An 18,378-nucleotide genomic window follows, 5' to 3' on the forward strand; every position below is an offset into this window, starting at 1 on the left:
AATGGAATAGATGAGCACACTGATTAACAGAAAGTGTTAGGCACATATTCCTACCTCACTACAAGGTGTGTACAAACAATGAACTCAGGTTTGGAGTTCCACTGGTGGTATGTGATATAATAGTGTGTTTGCAACCATATCCATTGCTGGCCTTTGGTCAAGAATCTGTAGTAACAGGACTTTCCTTTTCCAAATTGCATCACTGTTAAACAAAAAGAAACAATTTGGTTAATAACAGTTACATTCTGATTGTAACTGAGATTAGAAGAATAGCTCTGTCCCGTCCAACAGCGCTAACATTGCTATCATCCTTCCTCAACATTGCTTACATTTTAAACCAAGTGCTGAGTTTTAATCTGATTTGAGGTTATTAATTTAAAAAGAAAGTGCTCCAGGATTTGAGGTTCATTTTTATAAGCTGTGTCATAGCTGGCACAGGCAGAGATTCTACTTTTTTGCCAGCAAACAGTACATATAAATGACATCTACCGAACAGAACATTGACACTTTATCAGTCTATCTGCATGCATTTCAGACATTGCTGGCTTAAAGTTAGGAAGCTAATAATAGAAGATCCCTGATCTGAAAGTGGAAGTCTGTTTAACTGTGAAATGTCCACAGATTAGACTGTATATGAACGGGACCAAGTCTTTCTTTGAGAGCCAGTTGTGTCTAAAGTTAACCACTTACATCTCACTTTTAAAATACCATATAACAAGAGTTGTTTACAAAAATGTAGTAAAATATAATATTAATGACCAAGCTTTTAAAAGGGCTTCCCAAACTAAAGGCACAATTTTGCACCAGCAATTCACTCTGCCTACAACTGAACTCTTTCAGGAGCTGATCCAAAGCCTGCTGAGCTCAATGGAAAGACTCCCATTGACTTTGAAGGGCTTTAGATGAGACCCATAGAGAAGAATGGATGGTCTTGTGGTTAATGCACTATATTGGGAGCCAAGTCAGCTGGGATTCACTTCCTAGCTCTGCTGCAGATTTCTTGAGTACCTTTCCTGAGTCATTTAATCGTCTGTTCCTCAGATTGCCCACGTGCCAGATGGGGATAACAACACTTCCTGTCCATGCTGGGGCAGTTGAACAGATAACTTTTGTAGCACTTGTGAGGTGCTCAGAAAATACTGGGATGGGGAATATAAGTAACTAAGTAGGTAGATTAGATACCTGAGTATCAGATTCCACCCACAGATCCAGTAGAGTTAGGTATCTAAATAGGCTGAACCATGGCCCTGCCCCCTGCACCACCCCTGAGGCCCTGCCCCCGCACCACCTCTTCTCCCCAAGGCCCGACCCCTTCTCCCCTGACCTCCCCCCACCTATTCCTACAAGGCCCTGCTCTCATGCCACCCCTTCCCCGCGAATTCCCGCCCCCGCACTGCCTCTTCCCCTGAGGCCCTGCTCCTGCACTGCCCCTCCCCCCCAAGACCCTGACCCCCCACTCACTCCTCTCTGCCCCCTCCCCTCTATCACTCGCCCTTATGGCTGGTAAAAAGCCCCTGACTGCAAGCACATGGTAATATAAGGACATTGTCAATTTAAAATCACACTTCTGTCTGAATGGGATTTTTCTACCTACTACTGTTCCGGGTAGCACCGAAGATTATTATAGCTGATAGAGACTGGACCAAAACAATTCTCTCTATTATTTCAGTTAGTTTCCTTCATGCGCTTGACACAATTTGTGTGTGCTCATTTTCACTGTTTCCTCTGTGTACTCAGCCAAGCATTCAGTTCCCCTGTTGTTTGTCTGGGTCTTTCAACAGCAAGAGGGAAGGAAAAAACTGGATGTAAAAACACAAGATGAGGCTGGGGGAGCGAGAAGCACATGCAGCACCCAAAACTACCTTTAACTCACAATTTGAAACTGACTCGATTCCAAATCCTATAATTGCATCTACAGTCTTGGGTCAATAGTACTGGAAGGTGTCATCCACCCCCACACATATACTGTATTACATATACAGCCAGAGGTGCCGACTTCATGGGTGCTCCAACACTCACTGGCAGCCAGCTTCCCCCTCACTCCCCAGTGCCTCCTCCCCACCTGCTGCCCCGCTCCCCCTCCCTCCCAGCACCTACCACCCGCTGCAATCAGCTGTTTCACAGCATGCTGGAGGCTCTGGGAGGAAGCGGGAGGAGTGGGGATGGGACATGCTGTGGGGAGGGGGCGGAACTGGGCAGGAAAGAGATGGAGTGAGGGCGGGGGCTTGGGGGATGGGATGGGGGGGCAGGGCCTGGGGCAGAGCAGGGGCAGGAAGAGGAGGGATGGGGATGGAGGCTTGGGGAAAGGGGTCAGGGTGGAGCAGGGGGTTGAGCACACCCCCGGGCCTGGAGGAAGCCTTTAATGCTAGTGAAGTCAAAAATGCACCCTTTTGGACACTGCAATGTGAGGCTCATGGCTGTCATGGAAGCTATAAGTGTTGTATATAATGCTCCATCTTGATGAGAGCAGAAGCAGCTAAGACTGGGAACTGAGTGCTTAAGAAGGAACTAAAAACCTGAGTTTTCATCTAAGGTTGTACATTGTGCATTCCCATCATGGCTGGCTGTCTCCAATGGAGTAGCTAAGCATGCTCCCACCACCTGCACAAGCCAGCTGGAGGACAGAGCTGGTTTATAGGGGTTCAGGTACCTTTAGGGTTCAGATGAAATGAAAAAAATATGGGGTCATAAAACAATAACAGAGAAGCTTTACAAACCCACACCAGGTAGTAAAACAACCCCATTTACCCAATCCCACCTCCTAGCCCCTCCTTAGAATAGCTGCAAGCTCCAGTGAGATCTGTAGTAACAGCAGCATGGTATATTGTAGTGGGGAGCAAGCCAGCCATTGTATGGATAGTCCCTGAAGAATTTAAAAGCAAACCACTGGGTAGATAGCAGCAGGTTGAGTGCTCTTCCTAATCTGGCTAATGAGAACATTCAGCACACACTATTACAAGTCATGAAATGTAATCAGTAATACCAGATTGTGACATACATGGCAATTTCCTGAAATGTCCTGGATAAACCTTACTGAATTCAGTTTATGTATTTTAGGAGTTCATTGCATTAAAAATGCTACTGTTTGTGCACTATTGTGGGATTGCATGGAACATCTCTAGGGTGGAGACATGATTAATGTAAACCCTTGAGCATCAAAGGACTCTTTTAAACAATGGGCCAGACAAGAAAGAATATTTGTGATAAAAGAAGTTGGGTGGGATTTCCCAGGAAATATTTGGGAGGAAGGAAATGCAAATTTCCACCTCTGGACCCAACCTTTTGAAGCTATGCCCTGAGGAGAAATCCATTGTCTATGATGTACTTGCTCCCAGATCAAAGACCGAGGCTGGATAAAGGAGTGACTCAGATTCCTGGGTGTTCTTATTCTGAGCAAAAGGTATCATGAATGTGTAACCACAGAAAACCACCTATGTGGTATTTGAAGGACTGACCCCCTATCAGAGCCCTTGGTAGTAGAGTTGGGGTGATCTCTGGTAAGCTTATTACCATGCATGTAGCTTCTTTTACTGCTTTTAATGTTTTTTTCTGTACTGCTTTTACCTTAAGAATAAATGTGCTTGCTTACAAAGGGCGGTGTGGTAACTTAACTGTGGGCAATTATGCTGTTTACAGCCTCTGAGGAGAAGGCAAAGGAGGCATGTTTAGGCAGTTGGACTTGGTGGGGAATTCACAGAGCTGTCTAGCTTGGAAATACCCCAGTTGGGAGGGAGACAGATGTGTGTCTCCACCCATCAGAGGTGAGAGCTGGGGAACCAGAAGCCTAAGTGACTGCCTTTGCTGGACCAGAGCGGGAATACAGGTGCAGTTGCCCTGAAGTGTGACACAGGGGCTATGGCAATTTGACTGCAGAACTCCATTTGAGTCTTGTTACCTTATTGCCCCAGTAATGGCATTCACACATGGCACATTCGCATACACACTGGGCCTGATTGTTTCCCAGAGTTATCAGTGCAAGGGAGACTTTCTGGGTTGATCTTCTTGTGCAGGATATGGAGTGGGGCAGCATCTGTCCCTGCCTATTCGGCACCAAGCCTCTAATCCCCAACCCCAGAGAATCCTCTGTGGGGTCAGAGATCTGAAACCGGGTGGGAATGAGCACCCACAGGGTATCCAGCCAGAAGCTGCCCACATCTTGCCAATGAAGCCATATCACTTGGGAGCTAGCTAATTGCTCCAGAGTTAGCGCAGGCACAGAGCTTCTGCCCAGATGACAATGGGCAGCTGCAGATCCCCTGGGGTCCACATAACCTCAGAACTGTCCCTGCGATATAGGACTGTGACACACCATTGAGCAGTTCTGATTCTATCCAGCAGAGGTCAGGAGTTACACATACACCCTCATCAGTTCCTTATTGTACAACTATACCTAGTAGGGGTGGCCAAACTTACTGACCTTCGGAGCCACATACAACGATCTTCAGATGTTCGAGAGCCGGGGTGCACCTGCCGGGGCTCAGAGCTTAAGCCCCACTCCTGCTAAAGGCCTGAGCCCTGGCAGCCGTGCCCCATGGAGCTGAAGCCCCGAGACCTCCCTCCCCACTGGGCAGAAGCCAGAGAAGATGCATGGGGGGAGAGGGGAACATGGGGTCACACACCCCCTGAGAATTTTGCCAGAGGGTTTGCTGGCCCTGCTAGGTCACATGGTGCCACTGGGTCTCTTTCCTGCATGGCAGCTGTTGGCATGGGCCCGCTGGGAGCTGCGGCCATGGGGAGAGGCAGCAGCCCCTTCCTGCAGTTCCCGGCTATTTGCGGCTGCTTCTCCAAGGGGAGCTAACACCTGGGAGCTGCAGGGACGGGCTGCTGAGGGGAAGCGTGCCTGGTGGGGCATGACTCAAGCTGTTGGGGGGGAGCGGCAAACCTTTAAATTGTGCCCCTCCCCTCAGCAGGCACCAGTCAGCTCTGGCAGAAGCTCCTTGCCCCATCACTCTGCTGCAGGGCAGAAGCCACGAGTTTCCCCCTGCCCCAGTCTGATAGGTGGAGAAGGGAGGACATGGGGGCGGGAGGCGCGCTCTGGGAGCCACACTTCAACCGTAAAAGAGCCGCATGCGGCTCACAAGCCACAGCTTGGCCACCCGTGCCCTATAGAGTTAGTTCTTTTGCACTTTTGATAAAACTACCCCTTCCTCTCAGACTGATTTGAGAGAAAGATTGACAGACAGATACCACTCATTTTAGCCAACAGGGAATCTGTGCACAATATTTCTTGAGAAACCATCTCAGTATGTTAGAAGCATTTTACAAATAGTAAGTAATTAAGTATCACAACAACTTAATGAGGTGGCACTATTTTGCTTATTTTACAGATGGGTAATCTAGGCACAAAGAACTTAATTATAACCTGCTTCAGAACTTAATTATAAGCTGTTTTCCAGAGGTGCTAAGTGTGCATGGTTCCATTGAGGACAATGGGAATGGAGAGTGCTCAGCAGCTGTGACAATCAGCAAAAACCCAAGAACCAAGGTTATTCGCACAGCAACACAACAGCAGAGTCAGGAACGGAGGACAAGAGCTCTGGCTCTCAGTTTTGCAGTAACCATATGCTAGGGCAACTGACTTCCAGCACCCAAACACAACAGATATCTGCCAGTTTTGCAAATTCTCACTGATAAAACTTGCCCTGAAAAAATAATGGATTCCTAGGGATTCATCTTTCCTAGTTAGGCATGAACTAAGCCATATTTTACAGGAACAGGAAAGAATTTCCCTAATAAACATAAAAAGAAAGGGAGTACTTGTGGCACCTTAGAGACTAACAAATTTATTTGAGCATAAGCTTTCGTGAGCTACAGCTCACACAAGTGTCATAAGCGCATGTTGTCAGTTCCCTGCAAGCAATGGGAAAGGAACTTACAGTGTTCATGGCACCTAGCGAGAAGCTCCAGGTCATCAGCGTGGTAATAATCATAACCTGACGTTCCCAGAACCTCAAAGGGTAAATACCCTATAATAGGCGGAGCCCTAGAATGAAAGCAAAGAGAAAGACATAAATACAAACCCTGATGTGATGACCATTTGATAGATCTTTAGCAAACTAAAAACCAAATATCTCCTTGCCAGAAAGCTGGGAGTGATATTTATTTCTTTAAAAAGAAAAGGAGTACTTGTGGCACCTTAGAGACTAACAAATTTATTACAGCATAAGCTTTCGTGAGCTACAGCTCACTTCATCGGATGCATCCGATGAAGTGAGCTGTAGTTCACAAAAGCTTATGCTGTAATAAATTTGTTAGTCTCTAAGGTGCCACAAGTACTCCTTTTCTTTTTGCGAATACAGACTAACACGGCTGCTACTCTGAAACCTGTGATTTATTTCTTTGTATCAGAGTGAGAAATAAAGATAAGCATGTCAAAACTGAGTAAATGAGAAGGTATCTGTTTATTGTTTCCTTGTCTATTCATTATGTGGGTGTATGGAAAAGCACGTATGTATGCAAGTGACTCATTCATTAATCATGTTTGTTAGCTTAAGAAACACTATGGATGCATAATACACTGGAGACTGTGTAAAATTATCCAGTAGGCTGGGTGCAAATGTCATCTGGGGAAGAACTGTAGAAGAAATAGTAAGGGCTTGCCTATATGAACACTTAGTATGTGGCAAACTGGGGCATAAATCTACCCGGCAGCAGCCTGCCGCACATTAACTGTCCGTGTGGATCCTGCTGACGTGCAATCCAAGTCCCATAGTGTGCTTTGATGTACCTGCTTTGCAATGAACGTAGATTAAACGCCCTAGGTAACTTTTAGTGCCCAGCTGCACGGTCCCCATGGACACTTAGTGCGCAGAAGATTAGCATGAGGTAGATTCACACCCCAACTTGCCACAATGTAAGTGTTCATGTAGACAAGTCCTAAGCAGGACTCAGGACTGGATGTAGGGACACGCTTGGGTAAAAGAGAAGTAATCTATTCCCATGGCATGGCTTGGGGAACTGAAACCAGCAAAATGATTTCTGTGTTTTCTACAGAATAAAGATTTTCCTTCTGAACAGATGTAGAGCTGGTTTCCAGGACTCTGATGGCTATGGCAGATGAACAGGGAACGGAGGAGGAAACAAAATGAGGACCAGGTTTAAGCTTCCAATTCCAATTCAGCGTTTAGAAATCCAATACTAAATTACATCTTTTCAAGCTGAAAATGAGAACTTTTTTAAAAGGTGCAATTACAATATTGAAGTGGTAAATGAACCGCATTAGGACAAGGTCATGGTAACACCTGGGAAATAATTCTCACTACACAACATTGCGAGTCAGGACCAAAGATATAATTATTACACCTATTGCACATAAGAACAGGCCTAATTCTGCCCTCGGCTGCATATGTGCAACTCCCAGGTACTTCAATGGGAACACTGCATCTGCTTTGGAAGGCATAATTTGGCCGTATTCTGTTTATTTGGCTTCTTACCCCTCCCTTTGCTTCGCTGTGCATTTGACTTGGCTGCTGGGTGTGATGACACTATGACATTAACTATTTTGGGAATATATTGCCGTATTTAGAGTAAATACGGCAATATATTCCCAAAATAGTTAATGTTTTAAAATTAAACTACATAGGAACAGGCTGAAGGCATAAGAAGAGAGGAACATTCTCCTCTATGCTGGTGTGTCTTAGTACCATTCTGTGGAAGGCCAGGGCCACCAGGTGACCTTAAAATAGGCTTGAAATATGGGCCCGAAATAACAAAATGTATTCAGCTGGGAAAAATGCAAGCTAATCCACTGAGGGGGGGAGGCAGAATAATCCAAACCAGAGATTCTGGATTTAAAAGGAGGGAGAATCCTGGGAAACAGTAATGTCCACAGGGAGAGTGGACAGTGCTCTGTCGATAGGAGTTTGCAGTGTAAGCGGACACGAAAAAGGCATGTGTGAATTTGGGCTATATGCCCAGCATCATGGAGCCAGGAGGTAAACCCTCTCTTTGGGCCTGATCCAAGCCCACTGAAAGATTCCCATTGACACTCATGGCATTGGATTGGGCTCTCTCTAGAGTCAGACATTCTAAGGTCAGATGAGACCTGTAAGACCACCTAGTCTGACCTTCTGCAAAACAATGGCCATGGTTTAAAGTAATTTCTGCACCAAACCCATAACTTCTCTTTGAGCTATAACGTAACTTTTAGAAAAAGATCCAATCTTGGTCGGTATATGATACAGCTCCAGTGCAATTTGCATTAATTTCTGGACACCACATGGTCAAACAGATTTAGAAAGAGTTCGGAGAACGGAAACAAACCTAACTAAGATTTATGAGAAAAGATTACAACTGCTACATAGGTGTAGACTGGCTGAGTGACGACTAAAAGATGAGGAAGCCAGGTGGGCATGCGAAATGGTAACTATCTACATCCAAAAGGCAAAAATGTCAAGGAAGGACTAGAATCACTGAGGATGCTGTTACTAACAGGGGACTATCAGTAGGAGCAATGGAATGAAATTAAGAAAGGGGAAACAGAGTGACTATCAGGAAAAACATATTGAGAGTGAGTTTTGTTACTCTGTGGCTGTAAGGATGACAGAAGTACTAGGAAGTGTTCTATAGAAAGCAAACCAGTATTGGAAAGGGAACAGCTAGAATAACTTCATAGATCTTTGTCATCTGCTACGGTTCTAAGCTAGAAGATTCATAAAGAGATACAAACACTCACGTGGATAGCAGAGCAAGCCACACAATAGCACAGCACAGCTACATTCTTAATGGGTCCAATCTTGTTCACACTGAAATCAATGGCAAACCTCACACTGACCTTCATGACAGCGGGTCGCAGCCCATTATATGGAACACTCCCAAGGCAGAAGTAGAATATGGTGCTATTTGGGATTTTACTGTTTCAGTTTTTAAAGTTTGGGTTTTTTTAACATGTTAATAAAATAGATGAATGAATGAAACAGTGAGTAAAGGCCACAGTTTTCTCTCAGTTCCTCCCAATGAATGGTTGCACTGGCACAAGGGAGGATAGATTTGGCCCTAAGAGATAAATAGTACCTGCTGATGAGACAGCAAACAAAATGCAGCTGCCACCTTTAAGCAATGTTAGAGCTTTCTGATCGGGGGTGAATATAACACTGGGGTTGTGAGGAGTGGGGACTGAACCTTGTATCTCTGGATCTTAATGCATGAGCCTCTACTGCCTGAGCTAAATGCCATCAACCACTAGATCAGTGGTTCCCAAACTGGGGTTTGCAGAATGTTACAGGGGGTTCACCAGAAAAATTTCACTAATGGTGGCCAGAGGACCCTGGGCATTGGAGGCAGCAAGTGGGACCTGGTTGCAGGGCAGACAGCCCGAGCCCCAGGAAGAGTGGGGCAGGGCAGTTGGGGCTGGCTGCCTGAGCCCTGCCCCCATCAGCAGGGGAGCTGGCCACCCAAACCCCAGCGCTCCAAGCGGGGCTGGCAGCCCGAGCCCCAGGAAAAGCAGGGCCGGGCAGTTGGGGCTGGCAGCCCGAGCCCTGCCCCCATCAGTGGGGGAGCTGGCAGCTCGAACCCCAGCGCTCCACGTGGAACTGGCAGCCCGAGCCCCAAGGAGAGCAGGGCCTGGCAGCTGGGGTTGGTAACCTGAGCCCTGGCAGTCAGCAGGACCTGCAGTCTGAGCTCAGTGGAGCTCAGTTGACCAGGGCAGTCAACGGGGTCCAGCAGCAGGAGCCTCACAGAGTGTGGAGGAAATTTAAACTTAAATCCCTGGAAATATTCATTTTTAGGAGGGGATTCACGAGATTTCACAATTTAGTGAAAGGGGTTCATGGGCTGTTAAAGTTTGGGAACCACTGCACTAGATTCAGACCATGCACCAAATGCACATCCACATGACACAAGTAAACCAAGCCAGAGTACAGCTAGATTCTCCCCCATTTTAGGGACAATTTGCACTACTCCATCCACACCGAGTGGTTCTAAGTACAGCATAGCCAGCCATGGGAGGATCACCCATGGCTGTCACAATTTATGCACTTCCTGCCCCTGCAAAAGGAGGTTGGCTGGGGTAAAGGAGAGGTGGCCAAAGACCCTCACACCCAAATGCCATAATGGTCTCCTGTGGCCATTAGAAGGCAGCACAAGCTCTCATCACATGTGTTCAGCACTTCTGAAAACCTGCTCCTACATTATTAATGATCTGTGGGTAGCAAATGTCAGCATTCTCTGATCTTGAGTTCTTTGGGACAGCTGGGGAAAGTGCCTAGTGGACCCTACAATAATAGAAATCTCAGAGACATATTTACCCAAAATATCTTTTACAGAGCATTGTGCTTCTTCTCTTTATCTGACCCAGATTTCTATTAAATGTGACAGAACGTGTATTTAATAAACTGGCTTTTATTTTTGTCTGTCTATGCCACCAAGCCAATGTCTTTTGGGCCTGTAATAACACACTTATCTTCATGACAATAATTCTTTCAGATGAAAGTCAGACAAACATTTTAAGCAGCTCAGGAAAGTACAGTGCTTTCAGATTTGTCATCATAATTTAGAGGAACTGATTCTTTAATTGAGAATGTAACCACAAAATGCTTCTAACCTGGGATTGGAGAAGGAGTCGGCATGTTGGTTGAGCAATCTGAAAATTTTGAGCTAGTTTAGTCACTGCTAAGGAAATCTGCAATTCCTTGTGCTAAAGGAACTGTTGAAGTTTTCTGAGTAGGAGATCAGCGACTGCATGCAGTGTGAAAGGCTAAAGAAATGGACTTCAAGTTATCACTGAAGTGCAGGGATTGCAGGAGAAGATCCTATAACAATACTGTAATTAGAGCAACAAACGAGGGAGGAAGGAGTAGAATATGGAACAGAAACAGACCAATATAAAAGCATCCAGTTTGTTTTTTCCCTTAAATGATGTCTCTATGTAATTTCAGGCTCCAGATGTTTCTAGTTGGTCGATGTTTATATAGCTCAGCAGAACTGTCCTAACCTGCTTCTGTGCTCCATCGCAAACACTAGGTCTGAGCAAACGAGGCCCTGATTCTGAGTAGAGCTCAGCACCAGGTACATTTATGGCCTCAGCACCTTTCAGGATCAGCCCCGCAAACGTGGAAAATAATCCTTGAGAAATAGCTGAAAACATTCTATGAAAAAATCACGGTGCCCCTACTATTCTATTAAATTGTGCATTGAACCAATGACTGAATGAGTGAAAGCACACTCCTGGCTCCTCGCTTACATCAGGACCTGCAATACACTCCAGCTAAACAACTGTGTTAGCTTAATTTATGCTCAGGAACAATAGTTTCCTCACAGGGGATATCACCAGGACTGAAATAGAAAAATTCCTCTCTGAGTCACATCCCAGATTCATCACAAGCCACTTGGATATATTTCACTAAAGCTCTTAGGCCGGCTCCTGGTAGCTTTCTTCACAGAAGTTGCTGGGTGCTCAGCCCCTTGAGAGCCAGTCACTGCTTTAGATATCTCAGTATTAACTTAGCCTAACTTTAGACATCCACTTTTAAAAATTTAGGCTTCTGCATATACCTATTTCAAATCATATAAAGTTACATTAACTAGACCTAGACAGCATGAGTAATATGCGAACAAAACTGCAGCACAAGTGGTTTCTCATCAGTATCTCAAGACAGGATTTCCAGTGTAGTTATTCTGATTAATATATTAATTTCATTTTCATTTCTTACAATATCTCCTCTCTCTCTCTGCATGTACAGGGTGGTATTTGGGTTTCTTTAGAAAATAAGCCTTCAGCAAAGAAATTTTATTTCTCAGCCTGGTCTTTCCAGCGGTAAGTACATGGCTAGAGTTTGCGCTCTCCAGGGATAGTATTAGTGTGCATTATGGAAGAAGGGAACGTATGTAATACTGTTAGGTATTTATGCACACACACAAATAAGCAAGAGTACAAAGGCTCTATGCTTTTTTTGAAGGACTCTTGCCCTTTTATAATTAAAAAAGTTTTACCAAGTGATCTCCAGTCTATTTCACTCCCCAGTAGTATCTTATCTCCATTTAGTCAAAATAAGTCAATAATTACAACTATCTATTCTTTTAATTTGTTTTTTTTTTAAAAACTTTAATTCTATATCAAGATGCAAATCAACAAGGCAAAGAATAGAGTCAGATTCTCAGTTGCTATCAACTGAAATCAATGGAGTTCTGCCTATTTATGCTAGCTGAGAATATGGCCCACATGGTTCTATGTTAATAATTTATTTAGTACCACAAAGAGCCTGGACATTTTTATATGTGCTATATTTCCAGCTCACATTAATGGAAGGCGAACACAGTTTCTTACTGCCCTTAAATATGAAAGAGAGCAAAGCTTTTAAGAAGTCGTGAAGTGTAGGCTTTGATCAGTGTCACCTTAGTATTCTCATTTAATGTGAAATATTCTGCTTAGGGGCTCAGACAACATTTGCTGGACAGTTTTCCTTTTCTAAACCATGGTTTGTATATTCTCCAATCACCATGTATTGTATTTATATCTGAAAAACAATCCTCTCACCTGTGGTCCAAGAATAAAAACTTCCACTCCAAACTGTGTCTCGATGTGAATTCTTCACATGGCTCTTCAATGTTGCACACCTCCTGCAGAACAGTGGGTGCATTTTAATATTTCACTCTTAGGAAAATGGCTTGTGTGACAACACAGCTTTATAACACGTACAAGGACTCTTTGGAGAATAAACTGACTTATTCTTCTGCCGACCGAGTGGTGTCTCCTCTGGGGCTTAGGTGAGTCTAGCTATGTCTCTTGGGGAGGGCATTTTTCACACCCCTGAGTGACACAGCCAGGTCAACCTAACATTCAGCGTACACTAGCCTTTGGATGAGAGTTGTCTGAGAAAGGATGGCAGTGTCAAAGTCCAGCAGATTGTAAACTCCTTGGGGCAGGGACTGTCTGTTTGCTCTATGTTTGACAGCACCTTGCACAATGGGGTCCTGATTCATGACTAGGACTCCTAAGTGCTATATTAATACAAACAAACAAATAATAATAAACCAGTGGTGCAGGTTATTTCTTTGCTAAATACCACTCTGGCAGTTAATGGGCCACAACTGAACTTTATTATCTTTATTACAGTATGTACATAGTGCCCTTCTGTGGATAAACAGCAGGTTTAAAAGTATGGTTCCCATGGTCAGAAAAGAGCAGGCAGTATTCTTACACAGTCGGTGAGTTTGGCAAGTTTCTTTCAGAGATACACTTTTCCAGGGGTTCAGCTGGAAACTGTGTTTCCTTGTAACTTCTTGAACATATGGCTCAAGGAGGACCCTCTCGTGCTATCATCGATGGTTCTTCTCAAATGCAGGTCCACACTAACTGGGCAATGCAATAATGCACAGAGATCCTCTTTTGTTCTCCGCTATTCTTAAGCGAACTTTAGACACTAACTCCCACCCCAAAATGAAACAGCACCATCACTCATCTACAGGACCTCAGCTCTGAATAATTCACTGTCCAGCTCTCGAAGTGCAGGATTTAAGGCCCTTTTGCAAGATTTCTCCTTTAGGAATGAGCAGACTTGAATATCGATGCTTTCACCACAAGCGAAGTGAATGATTTTTTAAAATAGATTATAGATCCCTGGTGTGAAAACGGAAACACGACCTGAGGGCTCTCACCTTTAAAAACTGCGGCGTAACAAGACGAACAGTTGCTACAAGGCAAATCTGCTCTTCTGTGGCTGACCTGAATGCTCTTGCGATAGCCGATTCAAAGCCATTGCAGGATGGTGTAGGCACTAGACAAACACAACAAAACACAAGCCAAATCAGCATTTCAAGAAGAAAATGTCAAGGCAGATACAGTAAGCAACAAAACCGAACAATTTAGCTCCTTCTACGCACAGCTCAGAGCCAATCAGAGACATGCCCCCCTAAAACTTGTTCAAATGATGACCATTTAAGACTTATTTGGTTGATTCTTTGTCCATATCTAGACTCTCTTGGCTCAATCATGGGAAAGATTACACAGGTGCAACTACTAATCCTCAACTTTGCAGAAAACCTGTTTGTAACAGCTTCGGCTCAACTGAAGTGTATGCGCTTAAGCCTGCCAGTTGAAAGCACCTTAAGAAGGCAAGAAGCACTGCAAGGTTCATTAAATCAAAGACAGTGAAATTCAGCTGTTGGTTTCTTGTTTATTACTTTTGTTACATTTTGTTTATGCTTTTTCAACAATCTACTTTAGGTGGAAAATCTCTTTAGCATTTCTACTAGGGAAAATGATCTTTGTTCGTTGTAGATCTCAGCTCGAATTACCATGACAGACCAAAACAGCAGAAAACATGAATCTTTGTTTACTTGCAAACAATTCACTAGCGGATTAGCCAAATTCTCTTCTCCTAGCTGCACTACATGTATGATATTGATCCAGAGGATCATATTCTGCATTTGTTCCATGCAGAAAAACCACGTGGGCATCTCTGGAAGTTCACTGCCAGGAATGGATGTAGACTATGCAACGGAAACATGGAGTGTGGCTTAGTGAGGAGAATTTTGCCCTAATTTTGCTGGTAGTTAGAAATACTGCATGTGGCCCAGCCCTAGGGAGAGTGGTAAACCAAACAGCACTTGCTTTCCTGAGCTGCCTATCATGGGAAAGATGGTGAACAAAACTTCTCATACACGTTATGCAATCAGTGCCAGTGCAAACACACACACAACACTATTCATTTAAATTCAGCATAGAAACCCTGTATCTCAAAATGATTGACAGGAGGGCTTGTTTCAAGGTTGTTGATGTAGAGTGGTTCATAATAGGGGTCCTTTTGGAATCTGGCAGCAAGAACCGAGCATGCTATGACAGGCTTTCAAAAAGTATGACGGCTACTAAAATTACCAGGTGAAGAACAGAAGGGAAGTGGGAGAAAGAAAGGATGACTGATGCCATTTCTGAACCCTGAACATTTTGCCGAATAAACAGGACTGCAGCTTGTACTGTATGTTAGAATTAGAGCCAGGCAGAACATTTTCATGTGGGCATTTTCAACATTAAATCCAGATAATTCTCTCTTTTCATTTTATTTTATTTCCAGGAAATGGCCATTTTTGCATCCACCATCCTGGAAGATTCAAGATTTTGCAGATTTCCTATACAGACTGAGGGTAACAAATAACATTCCCAAGTGTTATTTTGAGCGAACCAGAGCATTTTAGGTTGTTTTTGAATGAACTGGACTGTTTTCAAAAACGTGTAGCACCACAAGGCCAAATGTAGCGTCTGAACTATTTGATAGTGTCTCTTTGAAATCAACTAAAACAATCAGAGCATTCCACCCCCACCCTTACAGCCAATGACCACCCCAACTCTTTCACATGGAAAACGACTCTTACCACATCGGTAGCACAGTCCTTTCTGCTGCATGTCATTTTAAAGTGCAACAAGGCATTTAAGGTGGCTCTGGTCAAAGACAGAGGGTAAGTGAGAGAGGCAGAGACAGCGTGAACTGAAGCAATAACTTACCGTGAGTAAAATATTTAAAATCCACTACAAATTTCACATATTCATATGTTAGGGGCTCATTTGGATCTACGCTTCCTCTTGCTAAATGGCAGCAAAACTCTATTTGCTTTTCAGCTGAAACGAGAGAGAAAAGAACATTTTTAATAGTCCCTATATTTGCACTTTCACACACTCCATCTATCTACACCTAATCTATCTAGGTTTTTATACAGACCCCATCACTGTGGTATCTGAGAACATTCTGTTGGGATTCTCCCGATATCCCAAAGTAAATAAACAGCAACTGCAGAAACTTATCTGTCTGCTAGGCTAAGAAAAAGTATCCCCCACCCTATTCTCTATAGCCTCCTATTTATATTGCTGTACTAGGGCTGAACGTCTGGGCCCACTGAAGTCAAAGTGACTTTTGCTATTGACATCAGTGCGACCAGGATTGCACTCAAGGTCCCTTAGGGCTTGTCTACACAGTGTGGCAGTGTACGCACTACAGGGGTGTGATTTCTAAAGCCCACTAACTTGTTGCACACTAATTGATCCATGACCCTGGTGGTGCTCACTACAAGTTTCCTAGTGCCCTTTAACGTACAACCACTCTCAAACAGCACCATGTTAAAGGGCACTAGGGGACTTTTAGTGTACACAAGCAGGGTCTACACAGACCAATTAGCACGCAATACATTAGCACGCTTTAGAAATTACTCCCCTCCCTGTAAGCACACTGCTGTACCACGTACACAAGCCCCAGTGAAGCTGGCTGAAGGCACTGGGGATCTTTCTATTGATTTGAAAGGGCTTTTGATCAGGCTCTACTACAAATGAATATTCTGAGGCACAAACTCCCTGGATCATACAATCTACAGCAAGGGTGACATTTCCCCTGTGCACAGATAAGCACAAGGCCTGAGCACCGCTGAAATTCCAGGTAAATCTTATTTCGAGGGCTTAAATGATACTTAAGTGGGGACTGATTAGGCCATATGCTGGCTCTCTGCCTGAGGGTGACATACTCACCCTGCCTCCCTCCGGCCCCCATGCCGCATAAAAAGGGGCAAGAGCAGCATACAAAGGCCCTGAAAATCCCATATCTGTCTGAGGAAGGGCTCCCCCAGCACAGGTATTGGGGAAGCCAGTCATCAGGCTGAACTCTGGAGGATCCCCTCACAAGCTGGGGGGACAGGGCTGGGAGCGGAGGGGCAGGCTGGGGACGGGGGTGGGAGAGGAGAAGCAGGCTGGGGACAGGGCTGTAGTGTGCAGAACTGTAGTCCTGAGGCCTGTAATATAGACAAGCCTCCCAGGGCCTCTCCAGTACTCTCAGCATCAAAAGGAATCAAGACCCCCGCTAAAGCCAGCTCTCCCTCTGGGCTGTGAATTCCCATGTCTTAGAGGCTCACAGCCGAATCTCACCTCAGGAGAGTAATTTAAGGGAGTCATTTCATTTTTCTATTGTGATCAGAAATAAACAACAACAAAGATTACAGGTTTCAGAGTAGCAGCCGTGTTAGTCTGTATTCGCAAAAAGAAAAGGAGTACTTGTGGCACCTTAGAGACTAACAAATTTATTAGAGCATAAGCTTTCGTGAGCTACAGCTCACAGTAAATGCATCCGATGAAGTGAGCTGTAGCTCACGAAAGCTTATGCTCTAATAAATTTGTAAGTCTCTAAGGTGCCACAAGTACTCCTTTTCTTTTAACAAAGATTACGTGACACATCAAAGGGCAAATACCAAATTTAATGATGTGCTGAATTTTTAGAAACCTGTGAAAGAGAACCGGCATTATCTAATAGAGAAGCCAGCATCTTTACTCTCCCTGGGAGCCGTTTGCTGGTTAGGTTTCAGAGTAGCAGCCGTGTTAGTCTGTATTCGCAAAAAGAAAAGGAGGACTTGTGGCACCTTAGAGACTAACAAATTTATTTGAGCATAAGCTTTCATGAGCTACAGCTCACTTCATCGAATCTTCCCCTTAAACATAGTCTTGAGAGATGCTTACTGTTTAGAAAATCAGCTGCAACAGGATCTGTCATGAGCACATGTGGAGAAAGGAGCTTGTACACTTCACTCTGTTCCCGCTCAGGCAGAAAGTTTAATATATTTTGGTCCACCAAATCTGACTGATACAAAAGAATGCTTTGTCATGTTCAACAATACAGTATTAACCCATCCAGAGGCACAAACACTTTGATCAATGGGAGGAACTGTGGGCAGACGCAGTCATTTTAAAAGGACAACTTAACACAAGGAAGTTACATTAGACAATGGTACAGGGAAGACAGAGAGAGGAACTGTGATTCTCATTCTTTGTGCTGCTCTCGGACAGATTGTAATAATTATAATAATAATAATAATAAATAATAATACCTATTTCTTATATATTGCTATTCATGAGTTGATCTCAAAGCACTTCCCAATCATTTAATGTATTTATCCTCACAACACCCCTAATGAAAGGAGGAAGTAAGATACAATCTCAGCCTAAATAAGCAGACACATTAATCCTGTGTTTTCTTCTGTACAGGAAAAAATTCATCTTAGTCTCTGCTTGTCTGACATAAATAGAAAGCACGCAGCGTTGTTGTAGCTGTGTCGGTCCTAGGATATTAGAGAGACAAGCTGGGTGAGGGAATATCTTTTATTGGACCAACTTCTGTTGGTGCGAGAGACAAGCTTTTGAGCTGCACAGAGCTCTTCTTTGGTCAGGGAAAGGTACTCAGAGTGTCACAGCTAAATACAAGGACAAGCAGATAGTTTAGCCTATGTAGTTAGCACATATTCTAAGGTTTCAGAGTAGCAGCCGTGTTAGTCTGTATTCGCAAAAAGAAAAGGAGTATTTGTGGCACCTTAGAGACTAACAAATTTATTAGAGCATAAGCTTTCGTGAGCTACAGCTCACTTCATCGGATGCATATTCTAAGGGGCCACTCAAGGTGAAGTGGCCATATCCTG

General features: G+C 44.2%; 1 protein-coding gene across 3 annotated transcripts in view; it reads right to left on the bottom strand.

Annotated features, from left to right (window-relative positions):
- Nucleotides 1-18,378, bottom strand: part of PASD1 (PAS domain containing repressor 1) — a 95,944-nt gene that overhangs the window by 31,042 nt on the left and 46,524 nt on the right. For 2 of the 3 annotated variants that reach the window (XM_038415545.2, XM_038415547.2), the window contains 6 exons: nt 17,426-17,546; nt 15,437-15,550; nt 13,594-13,712; nt 12,473-12,555; nt 5,877-5,983; nt 55-202 (listed from right to left, as the gene is read on the bottom strand). In XM_038415545.2, the coding sequence (XP_038271473.1) occupies nt 55-202; nt 5,877-5,983; nt 12,473-12,555; nt 13,594-13,712; nt 15,437-15,550; nt 17,426-17,546 (692 nt within the window). The remainder of the gene's footprint in view (nt 1-54; nt 203-5,876; nt 5,984-12,472; nt 12,556-13,593; nt 13,713-15,436; nt 15,551-17,425; nt 17,547-18,378) is intronic. The other variant, XM_038415548.2, reaches the window with a different exon arrangement.

The sequence above is a fragment of the Dermochelys coriacea genome, chromosome 9, assembly GCF_009764565.3.
Source record: "Dermochelys coriacea isolate rDerCor1 chromosome 9, rDerCor1.pri.v4, whole genome shotgun sequence".
NCBI lineage: Eukaryota > Metazoa > Chordata > Testudines > Dermochelyidae > Dermochelys > Dermochelys coriacea.